The sequence below is a fragment of the Varroa jacobsoni genome, unplaced genomic scaffold (genome assembly GCF_002532875.2).
Source record: "Varroa jacobsoni isolate VJ856 unplaced genomic scaffold, vjacob_1.0 scaffold_590, whole genome shotgun sequence".
In the NCBI taxonomy this organism is placed as follows: domain Eukaryota; kingdom Metazoa; phylum Arthropoda; class Arachnida; order Mesostigmata; family Varroidae; genus Varroa; species Varroa jacobsoni.
The window spans coordinates 277810-295745 of NW_019213492.1; the positions used below are offsets into that span (position 1 = coordinate 277810).

Here is a 17936-nt window from a genome sequence, read left to right on the forward strand (position 1 = left end):
TTGTAGTTCATTGGCCCGGGTGCTCTGGTATAAGATATATTATGGTCCCGTACGAGAGTGATAAATTCCTGAAATGGATTACGTCGTCATAGTGGCTAACCTGCGTTTCGGCACCTGCGCCATCGTAGATATAATCAGTCGGCTTTCGTCACTTGACAGGCCACACAGCCTCCAAAGGCCATTATGTTGACGTGTCTTATTTTTTGACGAGTGTTTTTCGCTGCGGGGCGATAAAGCCCAAACTGAACCAGTGTTCTAGATAATGACTTTCTAGCACAAAGTAAACATTTACTATTAACCTAGTCTGAATATTTTCATGAGCTCTGAGACGAGCGTCAATAAGAGATTTATGTGATGCGGAGAAACACGAATCTTTGCGAAAGTCTTACCAAGTATAATGAGAATATCCTCACCGACACATAATACCGTTGGTACACAGGCAATAGTATAAACTGATGAACGTTAATGCAGCAAATTGGCTCCGGTTCATACCATTCTTGACAAAGGATTTATATTATACATAGGCCCCTGCTTATACTGCAGTTTTTCTTTTCGTTTTGTCCAGTATGTCAAAGGGCGCTACGAAATCTAGCAAATAATCGCTTATGATGAGCGTATTTTCTCCTCGTTAAGCGTAATTCTTTAAGATCACTATTAATATTTACCATTTATATATGGATGATTTCTATTGGCTTAAAGGTATCTAGGGTTTCTTATATCATTTCGATATGGGAATATTTCTCAACAGTATGCAGCTGTCAAACGCCATTCATTATTTATTAAGGCGTTCTGTCGGTGATCGATTTCGCGCTGAAGAGATTCTCCTCTACCCGTTCTCAGATAGTGTTTAAGAGGAGATTTTTATTATTCAGTCTGAAGGCGCTCCAGTGACGCTGTTCATTACTTCAGATCACCAACTGGATTTCTGTCGTACTGCGGGTGCCAAGCAGTCAATGAATTGGGTTTAACAGTTCTTCCAAACCTTCCAGGTTCGGGCGGATTCAACGCTCGTTTTACAATACAATATAAATGAAACGCACTTCCTGAGGTTTGTCAAGAAATGCCATTTTTAATAGGAAAGTTGGAAGAAGTCCTGGTCTTTATGAACAAGAAATACTTGTCGAGTATTTCCTGATTAACGTAAAAAATAAACAAGAAAAAGGTAAAAAATCAATGTCTTAATAATCATTTACAGCAGCGAACTGAATGTAAGCGTTGCAATTTAAACAGATCCTAATTGGACTTTACATCAGTCACTCCTTGTTTATCCTCCATTTGTACTTTTTAATTTAGTTAGACAAGTCTTCCTCTTAGCGAGGATACCTGCTGGAAGTTACCGCTCACCTAAGCCATCGTTGATTGGTCAGTTTTATTTATGAAAGAGCGAATGAGTACTGTACATTGATCTTGCCCTTCTCGCGGGATGTTTAGTATCAAAATGATTTTGGTAAGCCTGCCCTTAACCAAAAAACATTAAGCGAAGCCGTAGTATTTGTAAGGGTCTATCCACTTCGTAATGAACAGCTCTGATCAACACAAACTTTTTCAGAATAGTCTATTGTCAGAAATATTTATTCCGAAATTTTACGTAGTTTTCTTGGTTTTTACAAAGAAAATCGTTGACGGAATTCTCTTAAATGATCACCATGTAAGATAATTTGAAATTGATTACTTTCGAAAATGTGTATATCTGGGCGTGATATGTTAGCTAGCATACACACGTATGATTGTAACCGGCAACTAACAAAGCCGCGACGGAAAAGCATATGATAAATTACGAGGTTCAAGCCATGCTGCGGCCGAAGCCACATTTATCTCGCCTCTTTATTCCATCATTTTTTTGTGGAAAAATAGAGTTGGACCATACCATATTCCGTTGATTATAGCAGACTGGATGCTACCACGAAGCGGAATGTGCACTTACTGGTGTGCATCGTCAGGGTTATAGATGTTCCTGCCTGATAATCCTGACTAGATCAGAGGATTGTGGTAAAAAAGTATGCATTTAGATCCTAAGAAAAAAAACGGCATTTCACATGCATGGGGACTTCTATCAGTCCGAAGTGTTTGTCATTTGGTTTCCAAATGCTCCAGAAAATGATGGGCAGGGTCTTGAGACTCTAAGGTACCAGAGAATCGTATATCTCGGCGTTAATATCACGGCCGCCGAAGAGTTTTCGGATTCCGGGAAGCAGTACAAATTGCCTCCACCAGGAAAAGATAGGAAATTAAAAAACTTCACTGATTTCTATACCGGCAGTTGTTACGGTAGTTTGCGAATCCGGTGCAATACGAAGGGCGTCGTTTGGAACTGCAATCATAAGTTTGCCTACCAATTTTATCAAAGCCCAGGTTAATAAAGAATTTGATCCTGTGCCGTTTTCAATAGGACTTAGACACAAGTATATTGACGGACGTTAGTGACACTAGGTCGGGTCGGTGCTACTGCCAGTTAAAGGAAAACCAGCAGGTCGTCGCGGACGCCAGCTGTTTTTTGATCGACACGGAAAATAGAGTCCACTTATTGCATTAAAAAATCATGAGGTCAAAGTTGACTCTTTGGGTCAAACCAGACCTTATAAAAATATTTAATTCAATTTAATAAGTAGATTTAATAAGGGAACCCAATCAGTATTTGGGGTCATCTTTACGTAGGGCACGATTAATGCGGACGCGGTTGTTTTGTTACTGCTTTTCGCGATGCTGGCGTGGTAAGACGTTCTCGAGCTGGACCAGGTATGGAGAGGACAGAGGAAAGGCCTGCGACTGAACGCGGGAACTTTTTCCAGCTTGGAAAAATGAATCTGTGTTCCTATGTACTTGCTTAAAGATGGTCCGGCGTGCAGGGTTAAAAAAGAAGGAATTCCGCGCCCCAGGCGGAAAAGGCTGTAGCTGGTGGTAGATAGAGGAAAGCGCTGCTATCCAGAAGATGCTGCAACGCATGAGGAAACATCTCTTTATAAAAAACGAATTTAAGACACTAGTCCAAGAGATGGTCCTGCTCTGCGAGGTCTGTAAACGGCGGAACCGAAATCTGCGGGGTGCGAAACGCTTTATTCAGTGCCCGCTTCCCTTCAAAGAGGTAAGTCTGGACTACAAAGCTCTCCTGAGATTCCCTGGCTAGCAAGGCTTTCCATGTTTCCATCGTAATAGTCCACCATTGTCCTTCATTCGAGCGTTAGAAGCTATGTAGCGGGGCTCCAGCGTGATTGCAATGTACAACGCGACCTGTTTCACATCGCGAGGGAGATGATGGACTACTAACCATATTGAACAAATTCGGACAGCTGTTGAACATCCACGAGGCAGCTGTCTTATCAGGTGTATGGTCTAGACGTAGGAAGCTTAGATGCCGAGGAATTTAGCTCGCTTGCGGACCGTCAAGTTTGGGATCGGCAGTGACGCATAAAAATACAGTTTAAGCAGAAAACACTTGCCCTGCGGGGTTCCAAGACCGGCCGGGGATACCAATATAACTCAAACAGGCACCATTACGGTGTCCTGGAAATTATATATATACACATACATATTTTCTGAGTGAAACTGTACGAACGATTTGCAAAAGAGGCAGACACCAATTATAGTTTCTTCTGTCACTAGAAGACAGTCGTTTGTCATGAATCCTTGCGATGATGCCAATCCCAATACGCATAGGCTGGCAGGCCATTGGCGAGCAGTAGTGATCGATGTGTTACAGAAAGAGATGAAACTTTTTCCTCTTTTTTACTGAGAAAAGGCAGCTTGTGCGGATCCGGTCCGAAGAAATTACGATCAGTATTTTTGCATCTTTTACTTCTCATAGGGGTCACTGCGGCGAAAAAAAAAACTGTACGTTGGACGGCTTACTATTTTACGAATAGAAAAATTTGGGGTCAAACGCAGTCGCCAAATCTGCTCCAACACAGTAACGAAGTGATAAACTTGATGTAGACGTCGAACAGAGTCAGACCCGACAAAGCTTTCAAAGCGACGTCTTAGGGGTTTAAGTAAATCCGTGCGGGATTCCGCCAACGGTGCCTGCGAAGCTTGTGTTCGCAAGCTTCGGCATTCCAGATTGGCAAGATCTGTGAATAGCGAATCCGTCCAGACTCCAGATGGAAGTTATATTCAATCTATGGAACCTGAGGAGACCTGCTGACGGTATAGCGTGACCAAAATATTATGAACTTATATATATAATCTCTTACAAATAAATATAGGTCAAGAAGGTAGAAGTCCAGAGGTTTCGTGGCTATAACAGTTGCTCGTTCTTTCCAACAATAAAGCTTCTCGGCTTCGTATGGAGCGTTTTTATCTATTTTTCAATTTAATATATAGCTGTTATAATTTTGCGTTTTTCACTAATTCTCCAACTGTTCTCTTCTAACCGTCGTGTCTGCGTGAAGTGAATTTCGAGGTTTGTGTGTGGTGTTTACTCTGGAATGCTCCGAAAACACAAAAAAATGAAGATAGCAGATCCATTCCGTTGAAGGCTCAGCAAAATGCAGTAAGACTCATGCCCGCCACTCTCACCAGTCTTCCCGCATCTCGCTATCTCACTCGTTGGAAATGCAGGCAAGCGAACCATTCTACAGCAATGGACGATGCTACGCTCTATCTGCCTGCCTGCCAGTGGCAACGAGTACCGAGTTCTAGCCACTGCCGAGCCAAGCGTCAGTACCATGTGTGTACTACTCTATAAAGCACTGATAACATCGACGACAAGAGCAAGATGACGAATTGGTACGAGAATGTAATATTACAATTAAAATCGACTGGGAAGGAGTTAGGGGCATCTCCATAGAGATCTACTGTGGATTTTGATGTGGGAGGGAAAGTGCTCATAGTTAGAGTTGGTGAAATTTGAATGTAAGCGAGACACTGCCCGAAACGATTTCTGTCCATTGTTCCATCGCTGACTACTGGCAGTGCGCCAAAGAGCGCGAAAGAGAAGGGGAGAGAGATCTTGTGGGTGGTGGGGTGACGGCGAGCGTGCGACGTGTTGGAAGCTGGAAAACAGACGACGACACACAGCGTGTATAGCCGCAATACATATACGAGGGTGTGGAGGCGCACAAGAGCTATAGGACAGTGTTGCAAAGGAAGAGACGGTTTGTTGAAAGGATAAGAATAGGCTAGCTTGGATCTTTGCAAATGCGCATACGTTAAACGAGAATACAAAGAGATACATTTATCATAAAATGCAAGTTAACTCTGTTTTTGTGCATGAATACGTTGGTGTGCAATAGAGCATATTGTGTTTGTATGTAAAGAGGGAGAAAATAGAGAAAGCGCTGGAAAAGGTAGCCAAGTACATGCGGCTTCCGTGGAGCCTTCTTCCATAATGCGAGTTTTGTTAAATGCGGACTATTTATAAAAAAAAAAATACCCTAATATAATCGATGAATATAGTATAACTACGAGTAATATCGAATGAATTTAGTATTTAGTAGCTCAAGACAAATCCAATGCAGGTTCCCGTATTACTGTACGATGTTACATAGAGAAAAATTGGTGGGAATTTATTACGTTTTATTAAGAGGAGTGTGAATAATCGGATTTGCAGGGATCAGCAGACCAGTTGTTGCTGCTACCGCTCAAGAGACTCAATGATGATTGCTCAAATTTCATATCGCACGCTTTTGCCATAGAGCGTGCGCTCTGTTAATATAGAAGCACGAGATGCACCTAGAACTCAGTACGAATCTATCGCTACCGCCGTACTACCTAACCATAATCAGTTAGGAGTGTTTAAAAATGTCTTACTTTCGAGGAATTATCTATTGTGTACGTGTTATTATGTAGGATGTGATCTCCAACTGAGCTTCCTGCGTCATGCAGAATTGCATGCCATACTTCAGTGAGAAATTTTTATGGCAGCATTTGAAAGATCAAGTACGCTAGACAGCATAGAACGAGACACGGCGCTCAATGCAGCCTCGAAGTACTCTTTTATTTATAAAGCCGGACATTATTTGATAACGCGAATCTGCAAATTGAAAGGATAATGTAACAAGGAAGTAGAAGTAGATAAGGACGCAGCTCCTGGGCGGAACGATGAAAGCATATGCTACTGCGAGAACGTTTTGTGCCACACGCTGTCATATAGCAGAAATCTCAGCAGCAATTCAAAACGCGACTTGTTAGGCATAGACGTCCATTCTTCGATAGAGCAGAGAAGTAATCGATGAAAACGAGTAATGGCACGCCTATGCCATCATGCACTTGCCAAAATCGGAGTTGGTATTTTCAAGAGGCTTGCTTGTTGTTATCAGGTTTTTATGCAATGCCAAATGTCCACCTCTCCAGTACCGCCATGAAAAAACGAAGATTGCACACAAACAATATCATGCTGAAACCGAAAGCCAAACAAAATAGCTGAATTGACGATCTTTACAAGGCCTAACTTCATCCGGATGTCTTGCAAAAGGCCCTTCAGTTAACATTGAAGTGTATTTCTTGCAGCTTGAATCGGAATCGGTAACGTTGGGAGTTGATAGGTACACATAAATAGCTTACTTCGCATAAGCAGCCTTGTATCGACCTAAATTAAGCTACGTAATTTAATTTTAGTAATTAATTAATTTTTTGAGCAGTTTCGAACCATTATTAGCCGATAGTAATGAGTGCAATAAGTACACTACATCCATTTGGTCATTAGACGTTCATAAAATTTTATTGTACACGGGTAAAATCGTGACTGAACCAATGAAACTAGTATGGATACATATTGTTTCCGCTTACTTGTACATACCCGTTTATCATTCGCATAACCGTTAACCTGTACTCGTTACATTGTGTACATTACATCCGCAGGTCTCCTGTCTCGGTGGCGATCATCGGGAAAATCTCGCTCGATCGAGGGCGGCGGTAGTAGCCGCGGCATGCATGGGAAACGGACGCCTTCAACAACGATGGACTTCACCGGTGGGTTGCCCTTTAACGACGAAGACGATTCCGAACTCGACCTACTACCAACTTCGCAGCGGCCTCAAAAGCATCATCTCGCTCAGGTGTCCCGACCAACCGACCAGAGTTACACGCAGATGCGGAGACAGCGTTTCCAAGGTAACTATACGAGTACAAGGGTATACGATGAACCCCTCGCGTCATGCCAAGGCTTTTCCTGTCTAGGTACAATTACTATACCAACGGCATAACACTATCAAGCGCTTTCTCCTGCTGCCGCTGCTGCTTACGGTGTACAATGAAATCGCTTGTTGCCCTAAAAAAAGATGACTCTGAACTTAATTTGCAGGGCACAAAGTCATTTATAATATTAATGAAGCAATATTACATATATAAATATATAATCCCGGCCTAGACGGTTATATACAGACGCACATACCTGACACACGACTGGTTGGATCCTCTGTGTGAAAGATGTTCATATTTAACAACTTGTGCTGTTGTACCGTCATATCCTGGAATCTGAAAGTACGTTCAACAAAACAGCCGTTCCTTTAGGATATGAACAATAATAGACTCAATATCGACTATGAAAACAGGTCATACATGAAACCTCAGGTTTTATTGACCCAGCGAAAAATCTGAAGGCAGACTCTCTTCCTTTAGAGCTTACCAATTTTTCCTTTAGCTTTTTGACGGTTAGATTTGCCTTTTTTGGGTTGCCAAATTTGAGAAAATGAGGTGTTTCTCGAAAGCTGAAAGCAATAGACAGGACCTAGAGAAAAACAGCTTTAGGCTCGACGATGCAAGCCTAAAACGCGCATAAGGAAGTTACTTTAAGCTGTCAGTGATGGTGAACTACTAAATAATGACATGTTAGTACCTACTAAAGTCGCTCTCATGTTGAATACAGTACATATTCCAACTTAATACATACTTAAATTACAATCAAATGACACTTTCACCTTGAGGAAAAAACTATTTTGTGTAAGATGAAGCTCTGTTTGAACCTCTAGTTAGCTTCAGGTGTAGTTAATAAAAGACCGCCATAATTTAGACCGACGTCCCCAAAAAAGATAGCAGAAATAAACAGCCCCTATTTGAAGGTTTGTAATGTTTTCAAAGAAATGCTCAGAGTTGAAATGTTCGAACATTTGCGGTCGATCTGTATTGCTCAAGGGCAATAGTACAATATAATTAACTACAGAAGAACGTCGAAACTAGACTAGTCTCTCTCACTCTCTCTAGGGTTCTAGTCTGGTTTTCAGCGATGTTGATAACTTCACCTGGCAAACCCACCGTCTGGACGACGTATATGGATCAAGTAGGCTTCCGATCTATGAGATGATTCCGTTTCGGAGACGTGCATCGATCGAGTCAGCTTTTGCCCGACGCCGCTTCAAAGACGCACATGTTGTAGAAGTCAGCTGCCGGATCAACTTATTTTTACAATGGCTTGGAACCAGAGTGAATAGTTTGGCCTTGGCCGTTGGCCTTACTTTTCTCCCGAATTACTCTTAGAGTAAAGCGTCGGCAATACGTGTAGACATATAATGAGCGTGCATTGAATGAAGTCGAACTTCTTGTCAGACTGAAAGACACCGCCAGTAACAATATAAATATTTGCATATTTAAGTCACGCAGTAACAATTTAAGCGTGCTTTCGACTGAGGTGGTTAGTTTCTGCACGTCATTTTAATGCGCCTTATTCTTTGTATTGACAAGCCCGAACCTACTGGAGGTACTGAGGCAATGACATCTAGTTTTTAGGCGACGAGACGCGTCTACTACAGCTCCTTTTCTGTTATTGTTAGATATCTAAAAACGGTAAAAAAATAAAAGGTGACAAGCGTTTTTAATATATATATATATATGTATATATATAAAATGGATATATATAAACAAGAAGATCGTTCGAAGACGATCGAAGAAAGAATATAATTTCAATTGACGCCTAGAATAGTTAACAGAAATACTATACCGTTTCAAATAATTTGTGAATATAGATATTGATGTAGTACAGTTTAGCCAGATTTCATTGGCCTAAAAGGCCAGTTTCAGGGACGGCGGGCTAAAAATCGTAGTATGCTTTCATGGGGGACAAGTCTTTGCAGTATTTTATACTGCATATGCAAACCGGATAATATGGTCCCTATATATCCCAATAGATATATGGGTTTTACAGGAGAAAGTAGCATAGGTATTGTTCTGCTAAGCCTATATGCAAGTTAATAGTTAGGCAGTTAGTATAATTCCCATTTATAGATGAAGGGAAAGGTTCTCGTTGCGCGATAATTTGAACCGAATGTTGCGTTAAATATTGTTAAATGTCTAGCGAGACGCTGTCGAACTACGATTACAGCATGGCCTATAAAAAGCTGTAGAAAAAGACCGGGATTGTCTATTTGGAAAGGAAGACAGGCCGCATTTTTTGCAACAAGCATTGGCATTCCCAGGATAAGTTAATTGAACAGAGTAACTTAACTATATTCGTGTGTGTCTACAAGCAAACTTATGCATGGGGAACGCATTTGCACCTTCATGTGTATTTGGGGAGTGCACAGTTTTTGAATATACTACTGCTCAATCAAATTACTCTATTAGAAATATACGCAAAACGTGCAAATTGAAAAAGGCAGAAAACAAAACCACAGAGCTTACGGCAGAGCGCGTCGTATTCTATCCATCGTTATACTGTTACCGTAATCTGTTTATTTATCCGTCGTTTGAAAAATTAATTTTTCCTTAAACAGTTTCAATTCATCAGATAGAGCCGTTCTTCACTCGAACGACATTCATCTGGCAAAGATCGTTGTATAAATAAGCCTAATGTACGCGCATGATTAATACGATGCAGCAGATCTGAGATATTCAGCTTTTAGATATTTTTATTTAGACATAATCAATATGAAAGAGAAATGAAAATGTGTCGCTATGCATTTGCTAAAAGCGGGTCCATTGAATAAATACGATTGTTTACGTCAATTTAGTTTTTCTACGAATGAAGCCGCTTATCTCATATGCTTCAGTTTCATCCAGCTGCTTTTTCTATTGGCCGTAAGGAATTTTATAGGGAACATTGAAATGCTGAAGAAAACAAGAGAGAAAAACGTGTTATAAAAACAGATAATTAGAGGTACGATCAAAGAAACAGTCTAATTAGTTTTCATCTGATCATACAGATCTGCCAACTATATTTCAGATATGTAATAAACACATTGAATCTCGTAAAATTTGAATCCCACACGAAGTTTAGATCCTCGTTTGTGGGACTTATGTCGACGTGCTTACAACGATCAGAGGTATTGAAGTGACGAATTAAGGAATACATAGCGCTATATATATATATATATATATATATATAGGACACGACGACGTCGTTACATATGTTACCGTTACCTCCAGCATAATTTCTAAGAAGTTAAGTATCCTAAATGACCTTGCACTTACCTAATTTTTTTTATCTTCCGCTTACTGTTTATTTATTGTGTGTAAACGCTAATGTTACATCCACCGCTATAACCGATTCCAGTTTAGGTGTACAGGAACAGACATTTCTCAAACAATAAAAATATGTGAAAGAATATGTATCGACAGCAAAAGAAAGAACAATATAGCTAGCGGATGATTTTTTTCATTGGGAGGTTCATTATTTAAGAAAAACGAGAGGTATCTATGCTGCTGTGTATCAAACAATTTTTTATTATTTCGTAAAAGCGTGTCTACGATACGCCATGAGTGAAGGCCATCATTCGCTAAGAATGTATCATATTTTTAGCCTTACCGCAGGTTCTTGCTTTAACTTAATTTCTACTAATTAAAATATGCGTCAAATGTGTCTTCTTGATTTGGTTCCTCAAATATCTTTTCCTGGAGTCTTAATTCGATCCTCAATCGATGTCACCTCAACCGATTTCTATTGCACATTACATGTCAGTTTAGCTTGACGTAAAAGCTTTATTCTCATCTTTTTCTTCAAAAAAGGAAACATCACCAGCAGCTGATCTGGGCAAGCTAGTTCTGAATTCCATATATCAACGGTGGGGCAATATTTGTACCGCTGATGGAGATACTCATATTTCTTACTCTGGAAAACTCTCAGTATCCAGTCTTGCGTGCGTATTATGTTCAGCAACATAAGGTACTGATGAAAATCTTTAATTCAGGTTTTTTGCGTGATTTGATACACAACTTACTGGTTTTATAGAAACATGATTTTAGAGTGATCTCAGACTCTGTCAACGCTAGACCTGCCTTTTAAAGCCATACAAAAAATTATTGAGTCTTTATAAGCAAATGAAGATTGAATGAAATTTTTACTATTTTTACACGGCTTCACATATATCACTAGCTTTACAGGACTGTATACGAAATATTGGACCCTGTCTACAAAGAGAATAATAAAGCTAAATTTTCACACCTCAAGACCATTACTATGCACGCACTAAAAAATGTATTTTTCAAACAGCAAGGATGTTAACAAATGAATAATTTTTTTCATGTACCATCGGGTGACAGGACGGTATGAAGCACACTGTTAGTATCATCTGAATCAGCAAAATGTAAAATTAAATTAATCACACTTTCTCTCGAAGGCTGCCTGTTGGCCGCCAGTCACCGACGAGTGTTTAACAAATAAAATCCTCAAAAGTGATTTCTCCTTTGATAAGAGAATAGTTCAAGTTCCCAACTGTCATCGGGACGTTCGAATAACAATTCATTTAAGATTCCTGTTTCAACTCCTGAGCTGTACACAAGTCAGAGTCTACTTACCTTATTATTAAATGCGCTATTTAAGATACTGTCGGACGTTTTATGCTAAGGCTCAACCTGAACATACATAACAGGCTTGAACAAAGCGAGTACTCTGTTTTTACGGTTTTTTCAGAAGACTGATTAGATTTCGTGTTTACGTGATTCATTATCTACGATGTAACAACTTACTTACACAGATTAAAATCGCTAAGTTAAAATCAACGCCAACCAAAACTGATGATTTTGTCACGGGAGTGAGGTTGGCCAGCTACATACACCTCTAATGACAATGACTGCGCGTTCAAAAAAACATTATACTGTTTATAATTTTGTTCGTCACTCGTTAACTTCCCTCGACATTAAGTCTTTTGTCGCAAGACCTTTATAGGATTGTATCAGGCTTTAAACAGCTTCAGAAATCATCCTTAAGATATATATCGTCTTGCCGTTCTATCTGTGTGTCACCTAATCTTGTCTCTCTTGTCTCTTTTCGTCGCGTTCGATGTATTTTCATGCCTATTTTCGTTCGAATTTTCTCGTCGGTTTCTCACCGGTTAGATTCGAACGGGATGTTTTTTTTGTGATATCTCAGATCGACTGGTCTTTGGGGGGAACTTTGCTTATACTGTGACCCGAGCACGTCTGAGCGCCACTACATTTGGATATTTAATCCCATTCACTGCAAAAATGTTATTTTATTTATTAAGCAACGGTTAGCAAGCTTAAACTGTAGTTCAATTCGAAAGTTAAAAAGTTGCGATAAAAAAACAATACAATGTGTCATATGCTTACACCAAGTCAAGCAACCTTTTGGGCCTAAAACGAAGAAGAAGAAGAAGAAGAAAGGTAGCAAACATTCTACCCGACACACTAACTATAATGTAACTAGTTGGCTATCAGCCACTGACTACTAGTGAATTTTTCTGTCCTCTATCGTGTGTCAAAAATCACACACGCAGTAAAGGAGAGCAGTCAATATTTTCTGTAAAAGAATTTTTCTAAATTTAAAAACTACATATAGTTTTAAGAATTTACTGCATGAACAGAGAACTTTGACAGGCCGACTCCTCTTCTTATTTATTCCAAATCTAACTATACGTATACCCACTCACGAGCAATCTACGTGTTTTTACATAAACACGCAATCTGTAAAGTACAGGCACTGCTCAATTGGTATAACATATTTAATTCAGAAGAAATCTTCGTCGGCTAAACCAGCTGAGCAACATAAAATCATTACATTGGCTAGAGAATATTTTTAGCAATTAGTTATTCAGTTAATTTAGCGATCTTTCTAGACGGTTCATCGTTTGCTGTGCACTTTATATATTATCCAACTTATTTAGAGCAATTTTTTGCGCAACAAAACCATGGAACAGGAAAAATGCATATTTGGCGCTGGTTTCCCTATTGGATTGTATGCAGCCGAGGCAATGAGCATTGTGTTTGCGACACTGTGAAAAAAGCACAGGACAGCGTTTTTCGGGATTAGTTTCAACGTATTCGAGCTGAAAATATCTATTCGACCCGCGAACCGTAGCCTGATTTGTTATTAAAAGGATAAATCATAAACTGCAGGCTCTATTGCATCTCAGCTCTCTGCGTTGACTGAATTTCTTCATGCCGCCAGACCATGCGTTTACGATTGCGTACATGGTAGAAAATTAATATTTTCACACAGACTGGAAATGCGACAGGACAACTTTTCAGGAAAACGAAACAACAAAGGTTAGAGAAGATTTTAATGGGGTGCTTTAGTATGAGTATCGGGAACATCGTCAAATGAAGCAGACTGCAACTTGATTGAGCTCGTCGTAATTGTCACAAAATTTATAAACTAAAGGTCCTGCAAAGGCAACCTTTGATCCTTCGAGACTTCGGCGACTTAAAAAATTTTAACAGACCTTCGGCACAAATTTTGTACGCCTAGCTTATGAGCTTAGTCAGATTGAAGGATGCACGATTCAAAACAACAAGCAGAAGTCGAGGATAAACTCGTCACTACATCGTCTTTATGGATACCTACATCGTTATCTGAGGGATTCGTTTACTGCCCAGAATGTAACGGAAGTCGATAGAAGCTTTTGTTAGTCAACATGTCTAACAATCCGAGTATTTGAAATTCCAATTTTTGTGTAGCATCTGTAACTTCCAACACATGCTGGTCCCAAACTAAAATTGGTTCATTCGGAGACATTTTCATCCAGAGTTTCACAAACAAAGTTAAAGCGACTATTAAAAGTTAAGTGTACTTTTTATTATGACAATTATAACTCTGGCTAGATGAGTTATGAATTTCCATGAAAATACTTGATGAATACCTCTAGTCTGTTTTAGTGTCCCCTAGCCTATCGCTGATTTTGCTCGAGTGTCAATATCACATAGTCTATACAACACATAAAAAGTTAGTAAAAAGCATGGATTGATCTACATCAGTAAAATTTAACGGAACCAAGAAGATTTCTTTTAGAAGACTTGGAATCTTACTATAATCGTATTTTGGGTAACATACAGGCAGGACTGATATAGTGGGAGAATGCGTTCGATATTTCACCCCTAAAGTTAACCGAAAAAAGTAAAATTAATTTAAAAGGTTAGGGTTTCCTGATTCCCTGAGGAGGCTTAATCCCTTCGGTGGGACACGAATAGCGATAGGAATGTGTTATATGTCTACAGTCGCACGAAAACGAATGCCCACTTGCGTCGTCTACAGACATATGGAAGCCCTATAAAAAAGACAGAAACATCGTGGCTGTCACTGTATCAATTCATCTTCGTGTTTCGCCCACATCCAGTAATAAGTGTGTGCTCGCGATATATAAAATACTCGCATGCTGTCTACGTATATTTATAAGCAGATGCTAAGACATGTCAGTATGTGTGTATAATGAGTTTAGCCTTTCTATAATATCGGCAGAGCTACAAACCTTGGGGATCCGACAACTTTCAGAATCGAACAGAGCACAATGGAGCGTTCTCATGGAAAACGGTTGTGTCTAACGGTATGTTTTCTGTGGCAATATACCGTCCTAATAAAGCATCGGTTCCTAATCAAGCTTGTGAGTGTCTGAACAACGAACAACCCCCAAAGAACCAGTCATAGTGGTACATCAGTCCCATTCTTATTACACGGCAACGAATGAAACAAGTGAAGTAGAGGTAAGAGCTGTCATGATGAGCACTGATAGAGAATGTCAATTAACTTCCACTTTGGAGCTTGGACGCGAATGAGCACCGGAAAGCAGCACGAGATGGGATCACTCCCTTCCACCGTGTAAATGGTGGCCCGGGCAACGTTTCAGGCCATCGTCGCCGTTATCAGTGTCAATACATAAGACGGCCACAGGTCCATTTGAAGTAATTTATTTTGATTTTTTTAAGATATTTATTTATTTTATATATTTTATGTATAATATATATATATATATATATATATAGGAAAAAAGATAACAACTGTAGTTTACTTGCCAATTCACTTGGCTGCAACTTTAGCTTGAACAATTTCATATGTCGGCATTTATTAGAGCGATATAGTAGCTAATCTTGTGGGTTTTATAAGTAGTATCACTCTGGCTGTATTATAGAATTTGTCCCACTTTTTAGAGAGAGAAAAGCTTTGTCTTGCCTTATGCTTTTGTTTCGTAAAAGAAAGTAATTAATAAGATGTTCAAGGACCTTACGACAGGCTCAATTATATTTGCTCCTGGAAGATGCAAAGTAAAAGAAGCAGAATCTTGCGTTTGCGTATCCGGCGTTTTGCTGCATCTTTCTTGTGTTTTTTTTCTGCTCGGCCAGCAGAGAGCGGCGAAGTGCTGAAAAGTGGCCACTTGCCGAAATCGCCAATAGAAGCTCAATGTTTTCTGGAACAAATGGGCAAATTGCTGTGAGCAGTAGAAGGAAGCCTACCAGCGCAGTAAGCGAGCGAGCGAACGAAAGAAAGAACCGAATGAAATAAGACTACTGTATTTTCAGAAAGAGGAGTCAACTGTAGGAAGTCAGGAAATGCGTTGCTTCAGCCACAATGGCGTGCTTGAGAAAATATAGACTCACGTTCGCATTTTATTTGACATACTCCGTATGCGCTCCATAGTGTAGCGACTGTGAAAGGCTCGAACCCCAAAAAAGCAGCGAGTTAAATAGTAAAGGACTTTAGCGTCATCAATACAAAATGGAACAGGCCATTCCGATCTGCCAGAGTAACCGCTTAAGCTGTCGCTGCGACCGCTGCAAGCGCTACTAATGCTGTTTATCGTTCAAAAAACGATGTCGTTACAACGCTGCCGCGGTGCTTGCGGCATTGTAGCGACAGCTAATACCCCTTCGAATTTAGAGAGGGAGGCTAGAACGAGTCTAGATAGTATGGCCAAGACGATACGAAACAGGAGGTAGAGAGGGAGGCAAGTAGGGGAAAAGTAGCGCACACAGCTTTAAACTTAAACTCTAAGCCTATGGTTGGATAAAGTAATCAGGGTCAAAGCTTAGGGGTGACGGTGGAAAGGGTTGAAAGTCTGTTCATCTAGGTTAACTCATACAAGGGCGACAAAAAGGACCTTGGTGCTCTAGTGTTGTGACTTCTTTCTTTGCTTCGCTAAGGATTACTGTTTGATGTCGACCGCTGGTGCAGCGATTATCACACGGTGTCTGTTCGCTTGACCGTGCGGACGGACGAACAGCGCAAGCTCACAACTGTCGCTTAAATCTGGATATAGGGACACGCGTGTCAGGGCCGTGGCTCAAGGAAGATTTAGATAGGCACTGCCGCTATCGCTCATTCCAGAAGAGCGTGGTGGAAAGAAAGACAGGCACAGTGCAGATGTACGGCCACTGCTAGAGCCCCATGGACCCTGCTCTGCCTCCCTCCTTCCCTGCGCTGGCATAATAGGATGTTGGGTTCGCTGGGAAGGGCAGTCGGTTTTCTGGGGCAAAAATGAAAATCTAGAAAGAACGAACCTTGAAGCAACAGCAGGTTATCGCCGAAATAAAAAAAAAGGAAAAAGAAGCTTCAAAATCCTTTTTCTGAGAACAACAACGAAAACAGTGCTATCAGCACAACGATGCAACCGCTACATCTACATATAGGCACCATTGAACTGGACGTACTGAACCTGACTATACGTGGGAAAACAGTATTGTGTCTGCTTTTTTCTAGTCTAGCCTTCGCCGTCCGTAAAGTCAAGCCAGGGAATCGAAGGTATGAAACAGTAGAAATTATCATTGTGCTAATGCGGTCATATCTAGATCCTTACCATGTTTCAATCGATAGCCGTTCTAATTCAGAGATACTGACAAGAAGGGAACAGGCATACCTAGAGACGGAATCGAGCATACCAATGACATGAACAAAGGCTGCTAGCTATAATTTAGTGCAGAACAGAGATACTTATCGGTACTTCGAAATTTGGATTCGAAAAGTAAATATGCTCGCAGTGTTACATTTCAATATTAACAGGCACATATTTGCGCATCAAAACTTGTTTAAGGCTATTCGGCCTTGTGTTGAGGAATAGGCACGAGAACATTGGACAAATGTGAAGTGACCAGTGGCTTCAAAGAGTTTAATACAATATACACTGTAAGATAGTCTATTGGGATTCGATTATGCAACTGTATACCTATGCTTAAAGCCTAAATATGATTACCATCTTTAAAATCTTTACAGCGCTTGCGGATTTGTCAAAGGTCTTATCCTTCATACGATTTAAAGGGCGCTAAAGGGATTGAACGAAAGCATGAAAGTGACGAACTATGTTTGTCTCGTTCAAACTTTTAATAAGCACACTGAACAAAGGAGCTGAGTAGAGGTAAAAGATCGTGTCTCTCTCGCCGTGTGCGTTTTGGTCTAATGATAACATCCGGCCGGTTGAGTCATCGCTTCCGGTAGATCTAAGATTTGTCGTTTACTGCTAGGACCACTGAACACCTGCTCTAAAAGATAAAACGCAACGGCTTTAGTCATAACACTCGCATAACGTATCGGCAACGCATTTTTATATTTTCAGTATAAGGTAACTATACTAAGACAAGGGGTCCGGGGAGATTGTAGATCTATCTTGCGCATGTTACATATGTAAATGCACCAATTTGATTTTCCAGAAACGTGAGATTATCTTGAATGTAGAGTTCACATGTGAGTCGTGATAACGAGGAACTGCTTGCTATTTTCGAATGATGCGAGTCTATTGAAGTTAAAGGAATTCTATATTTTTAGGCTAAACATGTACATACTTAATGTATTTTGTATTGACAGCACGTTTGTCGATGGGGGTATTTTTGCAAAAACACCAGGTTTTACG

At 40.2% G+C, this 17936-nt stretch overlaps 1 protein-coding gene across 5 annotated transcripts in view; it reads left to right on the forward strand.

Moving 5' to 3' along the window:
- The window catches only part of LOC111261722 (coiled-coil domain-containing protein CG32809), a 319292-nt gene that overhangs the window by 97714 nt on the left and 203642 nt on the right, over window positions 1–17936 (forward strand). For all 5 annotated transcript variants that reach the window (XM_022835427.2, XM_022835428.2, XM_022835426.2 and 2 more), the window contains one exon: window positions 6796–7047. In XM_022835427.2, the coding sequence (XP_022691162.1) occupies window positions 6796–7047 (252 nt within the window). The remainder of the gene's footprint in view (window positions 1–6795; window positions 7048–17936) is intronic.